Source organism: Talpa europaea (assembly GCF_964194135.1).
Source record: "Talpa europaea genome assembly, chromosome: 13".
Taxonomy (NCBI): domain Eukaryota; kingdom Metazoa; phylum Chordata; class Mammalia; order Eulipotyphla; family Talpidae; genus Talpa; species Talpa europaea.
Genome location: NC_140080.1, coordinates 79,423,680 through 79,441,972, shown reverse-complemented (window position 1 = coordinate 79,441,972; position 18,293 = coordinate 79,423,680). Strand labels below are relative to the sequence as shown.

The 18,293-nt window shown below is 47.3% G+C and overlaps 1 protein-coding gene across 4 annotated transcripts in view; it reads left to right on the top strand.

Annotated features, from left to right (window-relative positions):
- The window catches only part of LOXHD1 (lipoxygenase homology PLAT domains 1), a gene marked incomplete at both ends in the record, with an annotated part of 125,188 nt that overhangs the window by 59,871 nt on the left and 47,024 nt on the right, over nucleotides 1-18,293 (top strand). For 2 of the 4 annotated variants that reach the window (XM_084252106.1, XM_084252105.1), the window contains 9 exons: nucleotides 2,611-2,771; nucleotides 5,039-5,513; nucleotides 5,967-6,121; nucleotides 7,467-7,600; nucleotides 12,117-12,277; nucleotides 12,915-13,019; nucleotides 13,775-13,903; nucleotides 14,774-14,938; nucleotides 17,999-18,180. In XM_084252106.1, the coding sequence (XP_084108232.1) occupies nucleotides 2,611-2,771; nucleotides 5,039-5,513; nucleotides 5,967-6,121; nucleotides 7,467-7,600; nucleotides 12,117-12,277; nucleotides 12,915-13,019; nucleotides 13,775-13,903; nucleotides 14,774-14,938; nucleotides 17,999-18,180 (1,667 nt within the window). Of the gene's footprint in view, nucleotides 1-2,610; nucleotides 2,772-5,038; nucleotides 5,514-5,966; nucleotides 6,122-7,466; nucleotides 7,601-12,116; nucleotides 12,278-12,914; nucleotides 13,020-13,774; nucleotides 13,904-14,773; nucleotides 14,939-17,998; nucleotides 18,181-18,293 lie in introns of those variants that run through there. The other 2 variants (XM_084252107.1, XM_084252108.1) reach the window with 2 other exon arrangements.

The following is an 18,293-nucleotide window of genomic DNA, read 5'->3' as shown; positions in this document are numbered from 1 at the left end:
TTGTGCAACTTTTTGTTTTTTTCTGTAGTTAATAATAGCCTCAGTTTTTAATTTGTATAGTTTTTCATATACCTCTTTATAGCTATATACTCTCCTCTCTACTCACCTATCTGCTAGGACTGCTATAATTAAATACTATATACTAGCTAATTTAAATAACAAAAAAATTATTTGCTTACAGTTCCAGAGCATGATTTTCAAAATCAGGGTATCAGCAGGTTGGATTTTGTAGGAGGATTAATTCTTTGTTTGTAGAAGACTACCTCCTTGCTGTGTCTTCGTATGGTCTCTGTGTGTGCATGTCTATGTCCTAATCTCCTCTTCTTATTAGGACACCAGTAATATTAGATTGGGGCCTACTCTAATGACCTTAATTAATGTAATCATCTCTTTAGACACACTGTTTCCAGAGATAATAGTCACATCCTGGGACGCTAGGGTTGAGACTTCAATATACCAATTTGGGGGGTAGTAGTGGTGACATACCTATAACACCATCCAATTTCCATGTCTCCAGTAGAACTAAAATTCTCTTCCTATTTTCAAACCCAAAAAGAATTATGGTTTCTTCTCAACCTCTTTCTCCCACATGCTCCACCATAAGGGATGCCTTTAAGAACCTCTGCTCTTCTGCTCTGGGTTCCATGAAGTTGTCCTTTTCTTTTTCCCATCTTTTGGAAACTCCACTCTTCTAGGTTGGAACATCCATTTCCCTCATTTCATGTTTTCTTTTTTGGTAGATTCCCTCAATTTAGTAGAGTACCTTCTCCATGAGTAACTTCTTAAGAAAAGGTGCATGGAAAAAGATATGCTGAGACTTAATATGTCTGCAAATGCCTTTAGTCTTTTTTTTTAAAGATTTATTTATTTATGCATACAAGAGCTGGTATACAGGCCAGAGATGTGGGGGGTGAGAGGATTCACCAGAGACAGAGTGGGAAACAGAACAAGCAGACTGACTGAAACACACTGCTGAGGGGAGCAGCGGACGAGGCAGAAGAGGTCTGCTATACCATGTGGGTTGCTCCCTGGCCAGCCGGGGATCGAACTCTTGTTGCAGAAGCTGAGGTTTGCTTCATAGTGTGGTGCTTAACCCCTTGCGCCACCAGGGAGGCCCCTCTTTTCTCAAAAATGATCAATAGTTTGGCTTGATGTAACAGAATTCTGAGTTAGAACCCATTTCCCCTTAGAGATTAGAAGGAATTATTCTACCATCTTCTGGTTTCCAGTGTTGCAGCTGATAAGTTAGGTGCCTTTGTACTATCCACCTTTGGGTTTTTTTTCCTCTCCAGAAGCTTATAGAAAATTATGTTTATCACTGACCTTCTGAAATTTCAAGATGGTCTCACTGCCTTTTGTGATTTTAGCTTGAGTAATTGCTCTAGGAACTCAGGGGCTCCTTCAACCTAGAAGTATTTGTTAATTCTGGAGTATTTTCTTGTATTATTTCTTTGACAATTTCCAACTCTATTTCCTTTAGAACCGAACTCTTAGCTATTCCACCTCCTTTGATTTTCTTACTTTTTCTCTGTCATTTGTAATTTTATTCTTGGGAAATTTCCTTTTTGTTCTTGAGAACTGTCCTTGACTTTACCCTTACTGTTGAATATTTATTTAAGCTATTACATTTATAATAACTGGTTCTTGTTTTCTGAATGCTCATTTTTATCCATCCTAATTTTGTATAATTCTCATTGCCTATTACTCTGAGAACCAAGGGAGGGAATGAAGTTGGGGCTTCTCCCTATTTAAAATGCCAGTTTTTACTGAGTCTTCTTATAATCTATGAGCTAGGCCACCTTCACTCCCAATTGAGCCTGGTATTTCTGGTTCAGCTTCTCCGGGGACTTAGAAACTGAGTCCTCTTATTTTCAGTCCTCAGTTTCCCACATTGCCATAGTCCTCCGTCTTGTTGACAGTAATAGTATTTACTTGAAAAACAAAATCATGATATTGTCTTATAAGCATTGCTGAGAGGACAAGTCTTGTAAATATCACTTTGAAAAAATATGGTCCTGTAGCTCTTCTAAAGACCTTTTTCTCTCCATTGGGAAGTGCCCTCTAGAGGCGCTTACATGTAACACATCTCCACCCTCTAACAGCTTAGTGATTAAATATTACTTCAAAACATGGGAACTGTCTGTATAGATGTATCTGTGGATGTCATTTGAAAGTTTAAGTGAAGAGTATAATTTCAACCCCTTGGACTTTACTGAAAATAAGGAAAAGAAGCAAACACAGCCTTTGCTTCTTTCTGCCCCCATAGTGTCTCCCAGGTTATGCTCGCAGCAGGGAGTGCCAGTTGGAGTGACTTCTCACTCCTGGTTCCTGATACATGTGTCTCAGTGGATGGTCAGGCTTCGGAGTCTGATTGCTTGGGTTTGTCATTTCAACCACGTGCTCAATTCCTCTGATCCTCAGTTTGTCTACCTGCAAAATGGGAATGATCGGGCATACCCATGATATTGATGAGGTTATGTCTAGGAAGCTCCAGACACATGGGAGATGTTTGTTTTGTTTCTACCATTGTTGTTATTATTCTTTCTTTTTAATGATAATAATTATAAAATAATTATAAATATCCCATTTCTCCTCCATGTGCTCACCCAGTGGTCCATTATGAAATTGAGATTTGGACAGGTGATGTGGGCGGTGCAGGCACCACTTCCAAAGTCTACGTGCAGATCTATGGTGACGAGGGCAAGACAGAAGTGCTCTTCCTCTCCAGCCGCTCAAAAGTCTTTGATCGAGCTTCCAAGGACACGTTCCAGGTGTGTGGGGATAAGGCAGCGGGGGTGCCAGCAGAGGGCACATCAGACAAGTGAAAATGAAGGGATTGGGCTAAATCATTGTTTCTCATCCCTGGGTAACTTGAGAAAAGGGTTTTGCCTAGTTCACACCAGGATTAGTTCAATTAGCCTCTTTGGTGAATTATGTTTTCTGCTTGTGCTTCTAAGAGTTCTACCAGTGATACTAACGTGCTGCCAACTCTGACACTAAAGATGGTTCTAACTTAGCGAAATGCAGCACTAGGCCCTTAGCTACCACATCCACTCCCAGCCCTGTGGCCTCTTGATTCTATAGCTCTCTTGGCCTGAGGACAGGGTTATATCTTCTAAGTAGGATATTGGGTGGTTTGCTGTGTTCTGAGTTCCCCTTTAAGTAGAGAAGAAGAAAAGATGAGAATGTGAGCATGTTGTTTGTTGGAGAGTGCCCCTTAGGACCACATGTTTTATATGGCATACTGGTGTATATGTGCATGTACGACTATGTATACATGTGTACGTGTGTGTCTGCAGACATGTGTGTACAGGGAGGATATTCATACCGGGTATTCTGTGCCTGTCTGTGTGCCACAGCTGCTAAGCAAAGAGCTAACCCAGTGCCCAGAAGAGAAGTTCCTGGCTGAGGTGGGCCTGGGTTACAGGTTTATGATGTAAACATTAGTGCCAGAATGTCCTCATTGAGTCCAGCCCCTCAGTACTTGACTGAGGAGGCAGAAGCACTGACATTTTCCCTCTCTGAGCCTCAGCTTCTTCATCAATTCAAACTAAGCTTCACAATCACTACCTGACTTGTTTCACAGTCCCTAGAAGGGTCAAAATAGACAATATCAAGAAAATACTTTTCTTTTTTTTTTTTTTTAACCGTGTCAGGAAAATACTTGGGAAAATTACTGCAGAGATGGGACACAGCAGGGAATCTTCTGGATGCTGACTGACTGTGCAGCTGGATGTGGGGTACACCCGCAGCTGCACAGACAGAGGTGGCGAGCGATTGCAGGGATGCTATGACCTGGAAAACTCAAAAAAGAGAACTAATGTGCAGAAGAAGCACTGACCAGGTCCCAAGTCCATGTCTACACAGCTGGAAGAATAAATTCCTCTTTCCTAGGGGTCCTGGGTTCCATCCTGGCTATTATTTTTTTCACAAATGTGGGTTTAGCTGCATTGCAGTTTCATGCACAGTGAATCAGAAGACCCAACTTCCTGCTTAGGTCTGGACTGCAATTGTGGGGCATTGAACAACTCATGAGACAGTCTTAACCTCAGTTCTACACGTTCAAGTAGGTGAACTGTTGGGACCTGGCTTTGAGGAGTGGCCTGACTGGCAGGGAGCCTGCTTGAGCCCTCCCCTGAGCTCTTCAGGGTCCCACCTCACCTCACTGTGCGCTTTAGAACAGAATATTAGATTGAAGGCCAAGGACCTGTGGAACTAAATCTGTCAATACCTTCTAGGCCAGCTGTGTGCTAGGCCAGTGGGGAGAGAAGTAACAAACAAGGGCTCTGCCTTCACCGAATTCTCACTTGGGTGAGCAGACACCAGCTCGTGTGAACAAAGCAGGCATCTAGGGCAGGCCAGGGTGGCAGCCAAGTTCTGAACCCCTATGAGCTCTTGAGAAGGGCGAGGCTGTCTACTGGGAGAAGTGAGCAGGGCCCAATGGGGATACAGGTGAGGTTTTTGTTTTTGAAAAACAACCTGATTATTTTTTACTTATCTAAAAGTTTTTCAGATTAATACTGAAAAACAATTTTGGGAAGGGATCACAGAAAAACACAAACAAAAAAAACCAAGTAGTTAAAAGGCTTAGGAATCAGAATGAATGGGTTTTAGGTAGAGCCAGAGTAGAGGAAGAAGACTTTCCAGGTGAAGGACCTGCATGAGCCAAGATGTGGAAACAGGAATAATAGGAAATGAGTATGATGTGATGATTACTTTGTGTGAGTGTGCATGAGTGTGTATGTGTGTGAGTGCACAGGTGTTGTGTTGGGTGGGGGTGGGGGGGCAGAGAGGAACGGGACCCAACCTGACCATAGCATTTGGGAAATAGTGTCTGGGTAGATGGTGAGCCCAGCAAGAGGTCCTGAAGGTCAGCAGGGAAACCAGGCTGGAATGGTAGGCCTGAAAGAGCTGCTGGAAGCTTCTGAGTGTGGAGGCTCCCAGCCGCTCGGTCCGGCCACTGTGCAGGGTCCCCAGCTCTGCAGGGGAGGCGGGAGGTCGTGAGGGTCCCCCAGCCACTGCCCTGCACTTTGCGCAGCTGGAGGCAGCAGATGTGGGTGAGATCTTCAAGATCCGGCTGGGACACACGGGCGAGGGCTTCGGGCCCAGCTGGTACGTGGACACGCTGTGGCTGCGGCACCTGGTGGTAAAGGAGGTGGACCTCACGCCCGAGGAGGAGGCCCGGAGGAAGAAGGAAAAGGACAAGCTGCGGCAGCTACTCAAGAAGGAGCGGCTGAAGGCCAAGCTGCAGAGGAAGAAAAAGAAGAAAAAAAAGAAAGGCAGCGACGAGGAGGACGAAGGAGAGTCAGAGGAGGAGTCCTCCTCGGAGGAGTCCTCTTCTGAAGAGGAGGAGGAAGAGACGGAGGAGGAGGAGTCAGAGGATGAGTTTGGGCCGGGGATGCAGGAGGTTATCGAGGAATACAAGTTCGAGGCCCACCGCTGGCTGGCCCGGGGCAAGGAGGACAATGAACTGGTGGTGGAACTGGTGCCGTCAGGGCGGCCAGGACCAGAGCGTAAGCCTGGGGAGGGGTCACATCCCCTGAGGGGGGCCCAGGGAAGGAGAGGGGGGTCTATCACAGAGACCCCATAGGTGGGTACCCACTGTGTTCCCAAACAGCTCTCTGGAATTTTCCCATGGAGGAAATGCCCTCCCTCTGGGTTTAGGATTAGGATTGCTGGGGTTCTGAAGCTGTCTGAGGGGTGGACCACCTTGTGGGAGCCTGCTATGTTCACTATTAGGAGCTGTGGGGAACATAGTTAGGAGGGTGGCTGAAGGCGAATATTGCCATGACTCTGTCTCCTGGCCTTCTTGTGAAGGGAGTCTTGGGTGGGCAGGAGGGGCAGGTCTGCTACCAGGTGACATAGGCCCAGATGTAGCTGCAGGTTCCTCCTGCTCCCACAATCTGGCTGGACCTGAGAGGCTGAGGCCCAGGTGTCCTCAAAGTTGTATCTTTCCTTGGCCCTAGCCAACACCTACGAGGTCCAGGTGATCACAGGGAATGTGCCTAAGGCTGGCACCGATGCCAATGTCTACCTGACCATCTATGGCGAGGAGCATGGAGACACGGGCGAGCGGCCCCTGAAGAAGTCAGACAAGTCCAACAAGTTTGAGCAGGGGCAGGTAGAGTGTGGGCTCTCTGGCCTTGGGCGGGTGGTTGGTACCCCAAGGGAGCTGTGGAGCTTTCTGGTGATTCCCAAGGCAGCCCCGCCCGGCACAGCATCTGCTGTGTGTCCTGTGGTTTTCTTTTCTTCCCAACCAGGTATAACAGAAGCACCTACTCTGTCAGTGCCAGTGCTCTGTGGCGGAGTATAAGGGAGGCGAGGTAGCAGTCAGATGGGGCTTTGGGGGAAGCGTGGGGGGATGGAGAGCAGAAACTGGGTCTTGACAGTGAGTATGGTGCACGCGAGAGGTATTCTGAGAGCCTGGGCTGCATCAGCAAAGATGTGGAGCTCATTTCAAGGACAGTGAGTCTTCTGGATGCTCTGTGGTCAGTCCAGAGCTCTGGTGTCTATTTTGGTGCTTTCGTATTTCCAATAAAAATTAGAGCCACCGTGATCCCAAGTGGGAAGAGAATTTACCGTAGGCTATAACTGGTACAATTGATAAAATTTGAATATGGACTGGATAGTAGATAATAATATTGTGTCAATGTCATCTCCTGACTGTGGTAATTGTACTCTGAATATGTTGTACTCTGAATGACCTGTTCTTAGGAAATTACGCTGAAGAATTTAGGGGTGAAAGGACTTGATATCCGCCACTGACTTTCGAATAATTCAGGAAAAAAACGAGAGATGGAAAGCGAATGTTGCAAATGAGAGGAGGATCTAGGTGAAAGGCACACACAGCTTCAATGCACAATTTCTGTTAGTTTTCTGTAAATTTGAAAATCTATTTTAATATAAAGAGTTAAAAAATATGGTGGTCAAGAAGACCCAGTTGTGTCTTGGTTCCTGCTGCTGCCAGCTTCCTCCGTGCACAGCCAACACTTGCAGGATATAAGTCTGTCTTCTACCCAGTGGTGCAAGTCCAAGTCTGTTCCTGTAAATCACTTTAGATTTACACATTGGATTCTGTAAATCACTGTGCATTTGCACTTTGGCTTGTAGCAGGTGCTTACAACTTGTGATTGAAGGAGATTATGCACACATGTTCTCATGGCATCCAGCGCAGCACACACCCAGGCAGTGGGTGTGTGCATATACACAACATGCAACACAAATGTGAGCATCCAGCCAGCCTGGCTACTCCTCTTCCCCTCTCTCTACCGGCAGGGACATAGTGAGAGGGTGAATAACCTCTGGCAGGGCCAGGTTAAAAACCAGTAGTGCAAACCAACACCAGACAGCCAGCTGTGGCTTCCACCCTGGCCTCTGGCTGGCTGCCCCAGGTCCCAGGAGGGTGACGCTGGTGGTGAGGTTGAGAGAGATGCCACTCCTCTGAGTGCTACCCTGGTTTTCCCCAGACAGATACCTTTACCATCTACGCCATTGACCTGGGGGCCCTAACCAAGATTCGGGTTCGCCATGACAATTCAGGCAGCAAACCGGGCTGGTTCCTGGACAGAATAGACATCACTGATGTGAACAATGAGATCACGTGAGTTGGGGTGCAGGGGAGGGAGGGATCATGCCTGCTCTGAGAGAGTCCTGGAAAGAGGGTTGGACCCAGGGGTGTAGTTGTGATGACCAAGGGTGAAGGTGAGGTGGCCCTTGTAGCTGGCCCTGGGGGCACTGCCTCCCTCCCTTCCTTCTTCTCATCGGGCAAACCCTGGGCCTACTCACCCTAACAGGTTACATTTGGATGTCTGATCCAGCTTTGAGGCACATCAATTCAGAGTGATCGGCATTTCTCTCCCTGGCAGACCTTCACTTGCCCTAACTTCATGCCCACACTTAATTGCCTGCATAAGACTTGCCATGAATAAAGCAATTTTCAGCACATTGTTTTAATGTGCCAGACCAGGGATAGACAAACCTTTTCTGTAAAGACCAGAGTAAATAGTTTAGGTTTCAGGGGGCCTTTCAATCTCAGTCACAATTACTCTACTTTTGCAGCAGGAAAGCAGCCACAGCTACACCTAAATGAATGGATGTGGCTGCATTGCAGCAACACTTTACAAAAACTGAAACTTGAATCTCACATAATTTTTGATTGCTCTTTAGAATTTTTTCAACCGTTTAAAAATGTGAAATCCATGCTTAGCTTATGGGGTGCACATAAAGAGGTAGCAGATCAGATTTAGCCCACAGGCCATAGTGTGCTGACCCTGCTTGGTTGGGAAGGGGTAGTGTCCTTGACAGAGGAAGGAACAGCAGCCTAGGAAGCTGAGGCCACAGCCCTGGAACAATTAGGGCCATTTTCTCCTCTGGCTGTACTGACCTCTTGTTTCCCCACGGCGAGAGTGGGAGGGGGATGTATCCCCACATGTCTAGCAAAAGGCTGGGTATGAAGTATAAGGCTTTGCATAGACATTTTGTCCAGAATGGGAAGGGATGGGATGCAACGGGATGGGATGCAATGGGATGGGATGGGGTGGGATGGGGCTGTTCTGACCTGATCTTGTCTTCTGCCTTGTTCTCCAAATGTCCCCTTGGCCATCTAAGGCGTGCTTGATAATCTTTCACAGAGCTGCTGCACATGCTTGTTAAGTTCATGCCCAGCTATTTCATTTTTGCATTCCTCTTGTAAATGGAATTGTCTCATGACTCATCTCTCTTCTTCCTCTTTCTTTTTCCTTCCTTCCTCCACTCTTCTCTTCCCTTGTCTCCCCCTCTTCCCTCGCTGAGTGGTGTTTGGGGCAGAGAGGACATCTCCTCCTACCCCTCCGGCTTCTCAGGCTGGTTGACTGATAAAATTAACATCAGACACATCGGTAGAAGAAAGAGAACAAATTTAATTACATGCATATGGAGAATCTACCTGGCTGCATATTCTGGAGTAAACAGGACAAACCAAACCTTTTTGCCCTGAGTTAATGAATGGGACAGGAGCCTGGGGCACCAGGGAGGAGGACGGGCTCACGTATGACAAAAACCAGGTGCTCTGTCACTAGATGTGCTGCCGTGTTGCTAGTTTTCTTTGATCAAAAAGATTATTTCTGAAGATAACCCTGAATCCTGGATGATGCCCCAATCTTCATTCCTCTGGGTAATTCAGGACATGGTAAATGTTTCTCTTAAAGCCTATAGCGTCTCGATTAACCTCAGCTGGAAATAATGCACCTACCTAGGTGATCTGTCTTCAGGAGGCTTATCCTTTAGTTCAGGAGTATGCTTTCTCCACCTCCATTTTTGTCTCCAAGACAAAGGTTCCTATTCTGATCAATAGTTGGGGGTCTCATTAGATCCTTAAGCACTGAAAGATTGGATTCCATTACCTGTTGCAAGCACGTTGAGTGAACTTTCAACAATGAAGTTTGGACAAAAAATTTGTTCAGGTTTTCCCCTTAAGTTTCATTTAACAAGATGTTTTCTGGAGCTCCTTGCTCTTCCAGGGTTCTTGGGGCTCATGGAATATTGAGAAAGAAAAGTCCTTACAGATGATGTTATCTTGGGAATGAAACTCTTGGGGTCACATAGCTTGTCACAAACCCAAGGTTCCTGAATTCTACACCTATACTCTTGCTGCCAGACACTCTACCAGTATCACCAGTTGACTTATACTTGATGTGGCACAGTCTTTACTGTCAGCACAAAATGGGAAAGTCCACATAAAATCATACATGTTTTACAACATTCAATTTTGCAATCTGTTCATTTGATTTTTACTTTCAGTTGAAACTTGCACCATAAGTAGTCCCAAACTTATAATTTAGATACCCAGTTTAGACCTTCTACTCACCCAAGCCCTTCCTTCTTCTTTCCATAGCCCTTTCTAAGAGGAGTGGTTGGCATATCTGGTCAGAACTACATACCTCTTTGTTCCTTAAAATCCTTGCTTACACCCTCCCCAGTGCCCAGATCTGGTTGTGCAGGACTTAGTTCTGTGGGAGGAAGGGACAGGGATCATTGGGTCCCCCCACAACCTTCCGTGGGTGCTTGCTGGTCCTTTGGTCAGAGGCTAAACACTCAACACTCAGATCTCCCCTCCTCCCCCCCCCCCCCACCAAGGAACTGAAATCTAGAGGAGAGCTGGGTGACGATGCTGCAGCTGTGGCTGCTGAGGCTTTAACACAGCGGTGCAGTGACCCAGGACAACGGAGATGGTCCCTGACAGCAAGCCTGACGCAGGCGCGCTCCTGGGTGTGGGAGGGCTGGTGCCTTCCCCTTTCTATCTTTCTGATTTTTCCCTCTCTCTCCCTGAATAAGTCTCCCTGACTCTCTGTGCGTCTCGCTGTGTCCTTGTTCCCCTCCAACTTCCCACACTTTCATTGTCTCCGCCTCTGCTTCTTTCTTTATTTCTGTCTCTCTCCCTTAATTGGCCATAATTTAGAGCTAAAGTCTATTATTCATAAGTTATTTGGTTGAATAAAAATTTAACTTTCCCATTCATACATTTAAAGACTGAGAAGTAGAACAATATAAATTTTTCACTTAAACACTAATTTAATTGCAATTTAGTTTCTATAGCTCTACACTGAGCTCCTCCTACCCTTTAAGTACATGTCCATCAATATAAAACTGCTCCCCTCTGCACCTCTTCGAGTTCATGGACTGAGGGCACACGCTCTCTGGTTCTGCTCCTCAAACATGTTGGCACTTGAAGTCAATAAGTACTGGAAGAGAATGTGGGGTTCAGACAGAAAGGAAACCCTCAGCACACACTGCTCCCTGCTCCCCAGACTTTAATCACTTCCTGAATGCATCTTATGCATCTGAACAGGGGTGAAGAAGAGGTGCAAATGGGGTAAAATGGCCCCAACTTAGGGTTAGGTTGCAGTCTGGACACTGAGTTATTCTGGAAACTTAGGGACTGTGGGAACAGTCCTGCCCCAGGCCCCAGAGATCCTAGCCTTGGACCGAGGAGAAGGGAAACAAACACAGTAATAATAATAGTAACTATAATAATAGTATAATGGATTCTTCCAGGAGATACTTAGAGTTGGGCATTTTTATACACTTTAAAATATTCAACAGGGCCTCCCCAGTGGCGCAGCGGTTGAGCACTGGGCTGCGAGGCTGCCCAAAGCCTCTGCAGTGCCTGTTCAATCCCCGGCTGCCAGCTAGGGTCCCACATGGCGCGCAGACCTCTTCTGCCATGCCCGCTGCTCCCCTCAGCAGTGTACTTTGGTCCTTCTGCCTGTTTTGTTCCCCACTCTGGCTCTGGTGAATTCTCTCACCCTCCCGTGCTTCTGACTGTACCCAGTGCTTGTATAAATAAATAAATAAATCTTCTTTAAAAATAAATAAATAAAATGTTCAACAAGAATAATCCTCACAGCAACCTATGAAATAGGCAATACTGTCTTCATTTTACAGAATAGCATCCTGAAGCACAGAGTAGGGCTGCCAGAAGAAATTACAAAATGGCCCATTCATTTTGAATTTCAGATTATCAATGAATAATGTTTTAGCATAAGTATATCCCAGATATTGAATAACATGTACTGATACTAAAACATTACTCATTGCTTATCTAAAATTCAAGTTTAACAGGAAGTCTTCTATTGGCTAATTCTGGCAACTCTAATACAAAAAGGTAAAGATATGTTCAAAGTCACATAACTGTAAGCAGCAGAGCCAGGATTCAAGCCGAGTCTGGCTCCAGAGGCAAGCCCTTCATTACCCCACTCTGCTGCCTCTCTCACGCCTCGTCCCTCCTTTCCTTCCATCCGTTCAGATTATCAATGAATAATGTTTCAGCATAAGTCCATCCCTCACTTGGACCTCCCTCCTAGATGGCCCCAGCTGTCTGCTATGCCACTTCCTTGGCCACATTATTTGTATCTCCCAGAAGCATTGGGTCATTTTATTAAAATTGGTCAGTTCTGCACTTATGTATTGAAGACCTGCTCTCTGCTAAAGTAGCTCTGGCTAATAGACTGTTCCAGAAAGAAGCCTCTTTTCTCAGTAGGATGGGAGGACAATGCTCAGATGGGGCTGGGGGAGGCAAGGGGAGTGCCGGGGCTCTGACTCCTCAGCCACGACTGCTCCTTCATGACACCTGTCCGCAGGTACTACTTCCCGTGCCAGCGCTGGCTGGCCGTGGAGGAGGATGACGGCCAGCTGTCCCGGGAGCTGCTGCCTGTGGATGAGTCCTATGTGCTGCCCTCAGAGGATGAGGAGGGAGGTGCAAACAACAACCCCCTTGACAGCCTTGCCCTGGAGCAGAAAGGTCTCCGAAATTGGAGCTGATATATTCCCCCAGCATCCCTGTCTTCTGCTTCTCCCCCGTCTGAGGTCTCCATATTTCCTCCTCCTGTGGACTCTGGGCATTTTCTCCTTGGGCTGTACTGACCTATGTATCTGTACTCACCTCTTATCTCCCCATAACAAGAGTGGGAGGGGACATTCCCCACATATCTAGAAAAGGTTGGGTACAAAGTATGAGACTTTGCATAGACCTATTTATTGTCTGGGATGGGATGGGATGGGATGGGATGGGATGGGATGGGATGGGATGGGATGGGATGGGTGGGATGGGATGGGATGGGATGGAAGGGTGGGATGGGATGAGATGGGATGGGATGGGATAGTTGCAGCTGTTCAGACTTGATCTTGTCTCCTCTCCTTCAGGAACATGATAGTTTCTCCATACACTTATTATCAGGACAAAGGAGTTCTATGACGCTTGTCTTCGCATTCTTGAAACTTGTGCTCCGTTCCTTGAAACTCTTCCCAACCCAGACTCAGGCCAGGGATCCCAGCTGATGAGCCTCTGACCCTCACAGACACCCCAAGTAATCCAATGAGGGTGCCCTTCATAGGAGGGAGCAAGCTAACACTTACCCTCCGCGTTTCTTTTCTGACAGACAAATTGACCACATTCTCAGTGACCATAAAGACTGGGGACAAGAAGAATGCAGGCACGGATGCCAATGTCTTCATCACGCTCTTTGGCACGAAAGATGACACTGGTAAGAAAACAATGTAGAGTCTAGGGTCACCACATCCCTCCACAAGGAGACTGAGAGGATCAGTGCAACTTTCAAAATGTTAAATAAAATCAACAGTTAATAGGGTACCCCACAACCTGGTCTCAATTAAGGGCTCAAATCAAGAGTCAACACACAGCTGGTTATTTGAAGAGGCTGCATCCACAAGAAAACAGTCTTACAGGGGTGAGGGGGGCTTGGAAGCAGCATAGTTCTTGCTGAGGGAGGGTGACTTGCAAATTTCAGACTGACATCACAGCCAGAGTCCCAGGAGAAACAACGCGAGATGTCAGGTGGGGAGCATTTAATGCCATCCCTCCTCCTACCATCCAGAGAGGCCTGACAGAGGGAGCCCTTGTTTCTCCAGGGAACATGGGGTGGTGACTCTGTCACTGGCTCCTTCCCCAAATGGGAAATGTGAGGGCTGTGGGGGGAGGGAATATGTTGACTCAGGCCCCACAACCTTCTTCTTGTCCTGGTTCAGCATTTAGCCTCTTGGCATGTCTCCTTTCCTTTAGATATGAACACTCCTCAGAGGGATATGCAAAGTTTAATAAAAGGACATGCCTCCCCAAATGCCAAATGTGCAAAGGTGTTCAGTGGATTACAGTTGCATGATCTAAACTTGATGAAAGCTCAGAAATGTGGTCGCCTTGAGATGGGATAAAAGGGGCTGAAAGACCAGGTTTAAAAGATCTTAAGCCCAGCCAATCATGTGGGGGTCATTTGGTTGGCAGGAATGACCCTCCTGAAATCCTCCAAGACCAACAGTGACAAGTTTGAAAGGGATAGCATTGAAATCTTCACAGTGGAGGCCCTGGACCTGGGAGATCTGTGGAAAGTCAGGATCGGGCATGACAACACAGGTCTGGTTCCCACCTGCTCCCTGCCCTGCTCTGTTCCTACTAAGAAAGGACCATGCAGAGGGCCCCTTGGGTGTCAGAAATTTGGATGTCATCTGCCTTCCATCACAATTCTTCCTCAGGCCCTTCACCCCCCAGGGAGTTCTAGTTACAGAGACCGTTCTGAGTGGGACCTGGACATTGGCCATTTTTAAAGCCTTTCCCCATCCCCAACTCTTAGGAATTTTAATGTGCAGCCAGATTTGAGAATCCTTGATGTAGCTCAGTGGTTCTCAAACCTGAGGGTGCATCAGGGTCACATGGGAGCTTATTAAAACACAGACTTCTGGGCCCCACCCCCCATAGCTTTTGATTCAGTAGGTCTGGGGTGGGGCCTGAAAATTTATATTTCTCTTAAGTGATGCTGAGGCTGCAGACCTGGGGACCCCCCTCCATGAGGGACACTGGTCTAGTCAATCCTTCTTAGAGCCACTGACACTACAGCCACAGGACTTGTTCAAGTTTGTTCTCTTTCCATAAAACAGGGTTCAATTTCTTGGTCTTCAAACCATGTCTACCAAGACGAGGGAAGGAATCCCTTCTCCTAGATCCTGACTTCCATTTCCTTCTTTAAACCTCATTTTTCCCAGGGAGGATCATTTTTCCTTCCCCATGCTCCTTCAGTCTTGCCAGTCTGGCTGCAGTGTTATCAAGCCTCAGCTGGGTGCACATTTTAGGAGAAATCACTTAATGCTCTGAGCAAAAGCAATGGCATGTTCATGGTGGAGCTACAGGCCGCTGTGGTTGAGTAGGGAAGGATGTTTCACGTCCCTAAAGTTGCCAAGGAAGCCGCCTACACCATGTCTTGATTGGCTTTGTGTCTCCTTCCTCCAGGCAAGGCTCCAGGCTGGTTTGTAGACTGGGTGGAGGTGGATGCCCCATCTCTTGGAAAGTGTATGACGTTCCCCTGTGGCCGCTGGCTGGCCAAAAATGAAGACGATGGGACCATCACCAGGGACCTCTTCCACGCGGAGCTTCAGACGAGGCTGTACACGCCATGTAGGAACCAAGCACGGCAAGGCTGGCCCTGCTCCCGCCACCCGGTCCCCTGCCCTCCTCCAGGGTCCTCTCTGAGCCTGCCCACCTTGGATATTAGGCTCTCCTGCACATTTCCCAAATTCTGCAGGCCCTGTGTGGGCTGTGTGGAGAGCCCTGAACCCGGGGAAAGGAAATCTGGGACTTACTCCAAACTCCACTCCTAATTGGCTGGTGAAAGCAGGCCTGGAGCTTAAGCTCTCCAGCTGAGTTTTCTGTCTGCAAGGCAGAGAAAAATGCAGAAGGGTTGTAAGGCCCTAAAAGAAAGAAAAATAAAGGTCTAACTGTGAGAGATCATACCAATTCCATTACCAGTCCTCATTCCAGCCATTAACACACCAAAGAACTCACCATTGTGAGATTTTATCTTGATTGGGGAAAAACTTGAGAAGAAGATAAATGCAATTCCTTTTGCTAACTAAAGGGAAGGGGCGCAGGGAGCAGGTTGGTGGTGTTTTGACTCTTTCCACTTTCATCATCAGAAAGTGTTCATTAATCTTGGAATCATTTAGGTATAGCCTAGGTCTAAAAATTAAGCAAAGTATAAAAATCTGGCTGAATATTTCCAAATCTGAACCAAACCCAGAGACAATTTTTTTCTAACTAAGTAATTAGCTAAACCAAAAGATTCCCCCCGCTCCCAACATCTCCTACTTAAAACAGAATGAATCACCGATGAGTATTTTTTTCTTTTTTGCCTAAAATTATTAAACTGAAAATGACCAGATCATCAAAATATCTCCTGGTCCAAAGCCAAAGTAAAGTGACATTTCCACTGGTCAAGTCCCTGCAGTTACAAAGCAAAGCTCCAGAGTCACCTACCCCAGGAGCCACATGCAGCCTAGGACGGGACTCTGGCCTGACTGATGCCTCCTCCCTCAGGCCCCAGGATAGGCCTGTCTCTGCACAGAAAAAAAAAAAAAAATTGTATGATCTCACTTTGAATATATTCACTTTCAGCCTGATATTAAAGCTTGCCCATCTGCCCTTTGTCTTGCACTCACATTTGCCAAGAGGAGGAGAGAGGGAGGCAGGATCCTGTTTTTTCCCTGAACATTCGCCACAAGTGCATTGTAAGAATTCCACAGTTAAACCGAATACCACAGATCTAGTTAAATGCCTTCACTTTAAAAACAAGGAAACCAAGGTCCAGAGACGTATAGTCATTTGCCCAAGGACACACAGCTACTCAATGGCAGAGGCAGAACTAGAAATCAGGAGCAGATCTGAGCCAGGCCTAGAGCAATGAGGGGTGCGGGTGGCTGCTCCTGTGTGGACATTTCTAGGGCTTTCCCACTGCCAGCTAATCTCAGGAAAGCCCAAGGCATCCCAGGCCTTAGGCAAAAGGGCTTAGAGGAAGGACAGCAACCTGCAAACACGGCACCTCCATTACTGCCTGGGGACCTGACAGGGTCAGGCTGTGCTTTCCCTGAACCCATTGTTGGTGGCCCTCCCAGTTCAGGCCATTGAGGGACCAGCGGCCACCTCCAAAGGCCTCTGACCTGTGGGTCAGCAGCAGTATCAACCTCCATTTCATAACAGCAGCCCCTCTAGGGGCTGACCATGTAATACTTGGGGTCAAACAAACCTGGCTTCAAGTTCAAGCTCCGCCGCTGGTTTCACCTCTCTAAGTCTTGGTTTGCTCACTCGTAAAATGGAGTATAATAACATTGCCTCTGTGGGGAGGAGATAAGGACTGGAATGCTCAGTGTGCAGTCTGGCAGACAGCAAGCGTCAATGAGGGCTATTACCACTGCAAGTCTCCCTGTTCAGTTCTGCAGCAAGTGAGCATAAGAAAGAAAAGCAAGGCCCTCCTCTGGGAAGGCTGGGACACCCGAGAGAAGGTGACCTTGCATGCGGCCCATTCAAGGGCTAAGACCACAGGGCAGATTTCCACTGAACTATTTCTCTGGGTGTTCAATCTTTCTTATTATTCTAACCCAGAATAACAATACACCTTGATATACAAATAAAAATGTCACAAGAATTCTTTACTCTCACTGTGTGTTTGAGACATATCGTGATATTTTCTATTTGATTCTATTCCATTCCATTTATATTTTAAAATACTGGTGACAACCTACTAAATTCATCTCATAACCTGCTGATGGGTCTCAACTATGGTTGAGACTCTTAGATTATTGGCTTCGAATTTTAGTGTAAAGTCTGAATTAAATAGTTAGATCACGAAAATCACCCTGCAGAGAATCCGAGGAACGCTTGGGAATCTGTGTTTTTAACAAGCCCCACAGAGTTTCTGAAGCAAAGGGTCCTCAGACTATACCTGGCATCGTGCTGGCCTCCACTCAGGCTGGGCGCTGCCCCCCGGGAAGCTGCTTGCCCACAGCACGAGGGCCAGCCTCTCCTCTAAAGACAGATGGTCCCTGGGGGAGCAGGGGAAACACTGGTGCTCCCTCCTTTTATCCTCTCCCCTCCCCAGAAGCAAGCCTCTGTAAAGTGAGGAAATCTGGCAGAAGAGGCCTAGAAGGCCCCCCTCAGCGTCCAACCCATTCAGGGGCCAGATGTGACAAGGATGACCTGGGAATGGCCAGGCAGTGAGGGACTGGAGCAAGGGGTAGGGGAGTAGAGAAAGGATTCTCACCCCTGAGGACTTACTAGCCATTTGCACCCTGAAATACAAGGCTTCTGTCTATAACATCTACAGCTCAGGGCCACATTGAGGACACTTTACAGATGCGGAAACCGAGGCTCGTGACTGTCTTGCCCAGGTGGTCGGGAGGAGCCTGTGCTCTCAGCCCATCAGCAGTACTAGCTCTGCCATGTGAGAAGCATGGATACTGGGTCTAAGGCAGCAGGGGCTTCCTATGCTGGACATGAGGGGACACTAGCCCCCTGCTCTACTCCTCCCTGGTTGCTAAGCAACCATGTGACCACCCAGCCTCTAGGGCAGTATCTCCCTGGTAAAGCATTCCAGCACAGCGTGCTGGTGAAGAACTTGAACTTGTCTAGATGTTTTCTGTTCTCCTGTCCCCTCTGACTTTACTCTCTGTTCATCGCCTCCAGTTGTCCCTTATGAGATCACCCTCTACACCAGCGATGTCTTTGCTGCTGGGACAGACGCCAACATCTTCATCGTCATCTATGGCTGTGATGCTGTGTGCACCCAGGAGAAGTACCTGTGCACCAACAAGAGGGAACAGAAGGTGTTCTTTGAGAGAAAGTCCTCCTCCCGTTTCATTATGGAGGTACCTGGGCTCAGGAAAGTGCTGGGGAGCCAGACTAAGGGGTAGGCTGGAGCAGAAAATGTAGCAGGGGCATCTTGTGTCCAGAAGCAGACACATGCCACCTGTGACCTTGA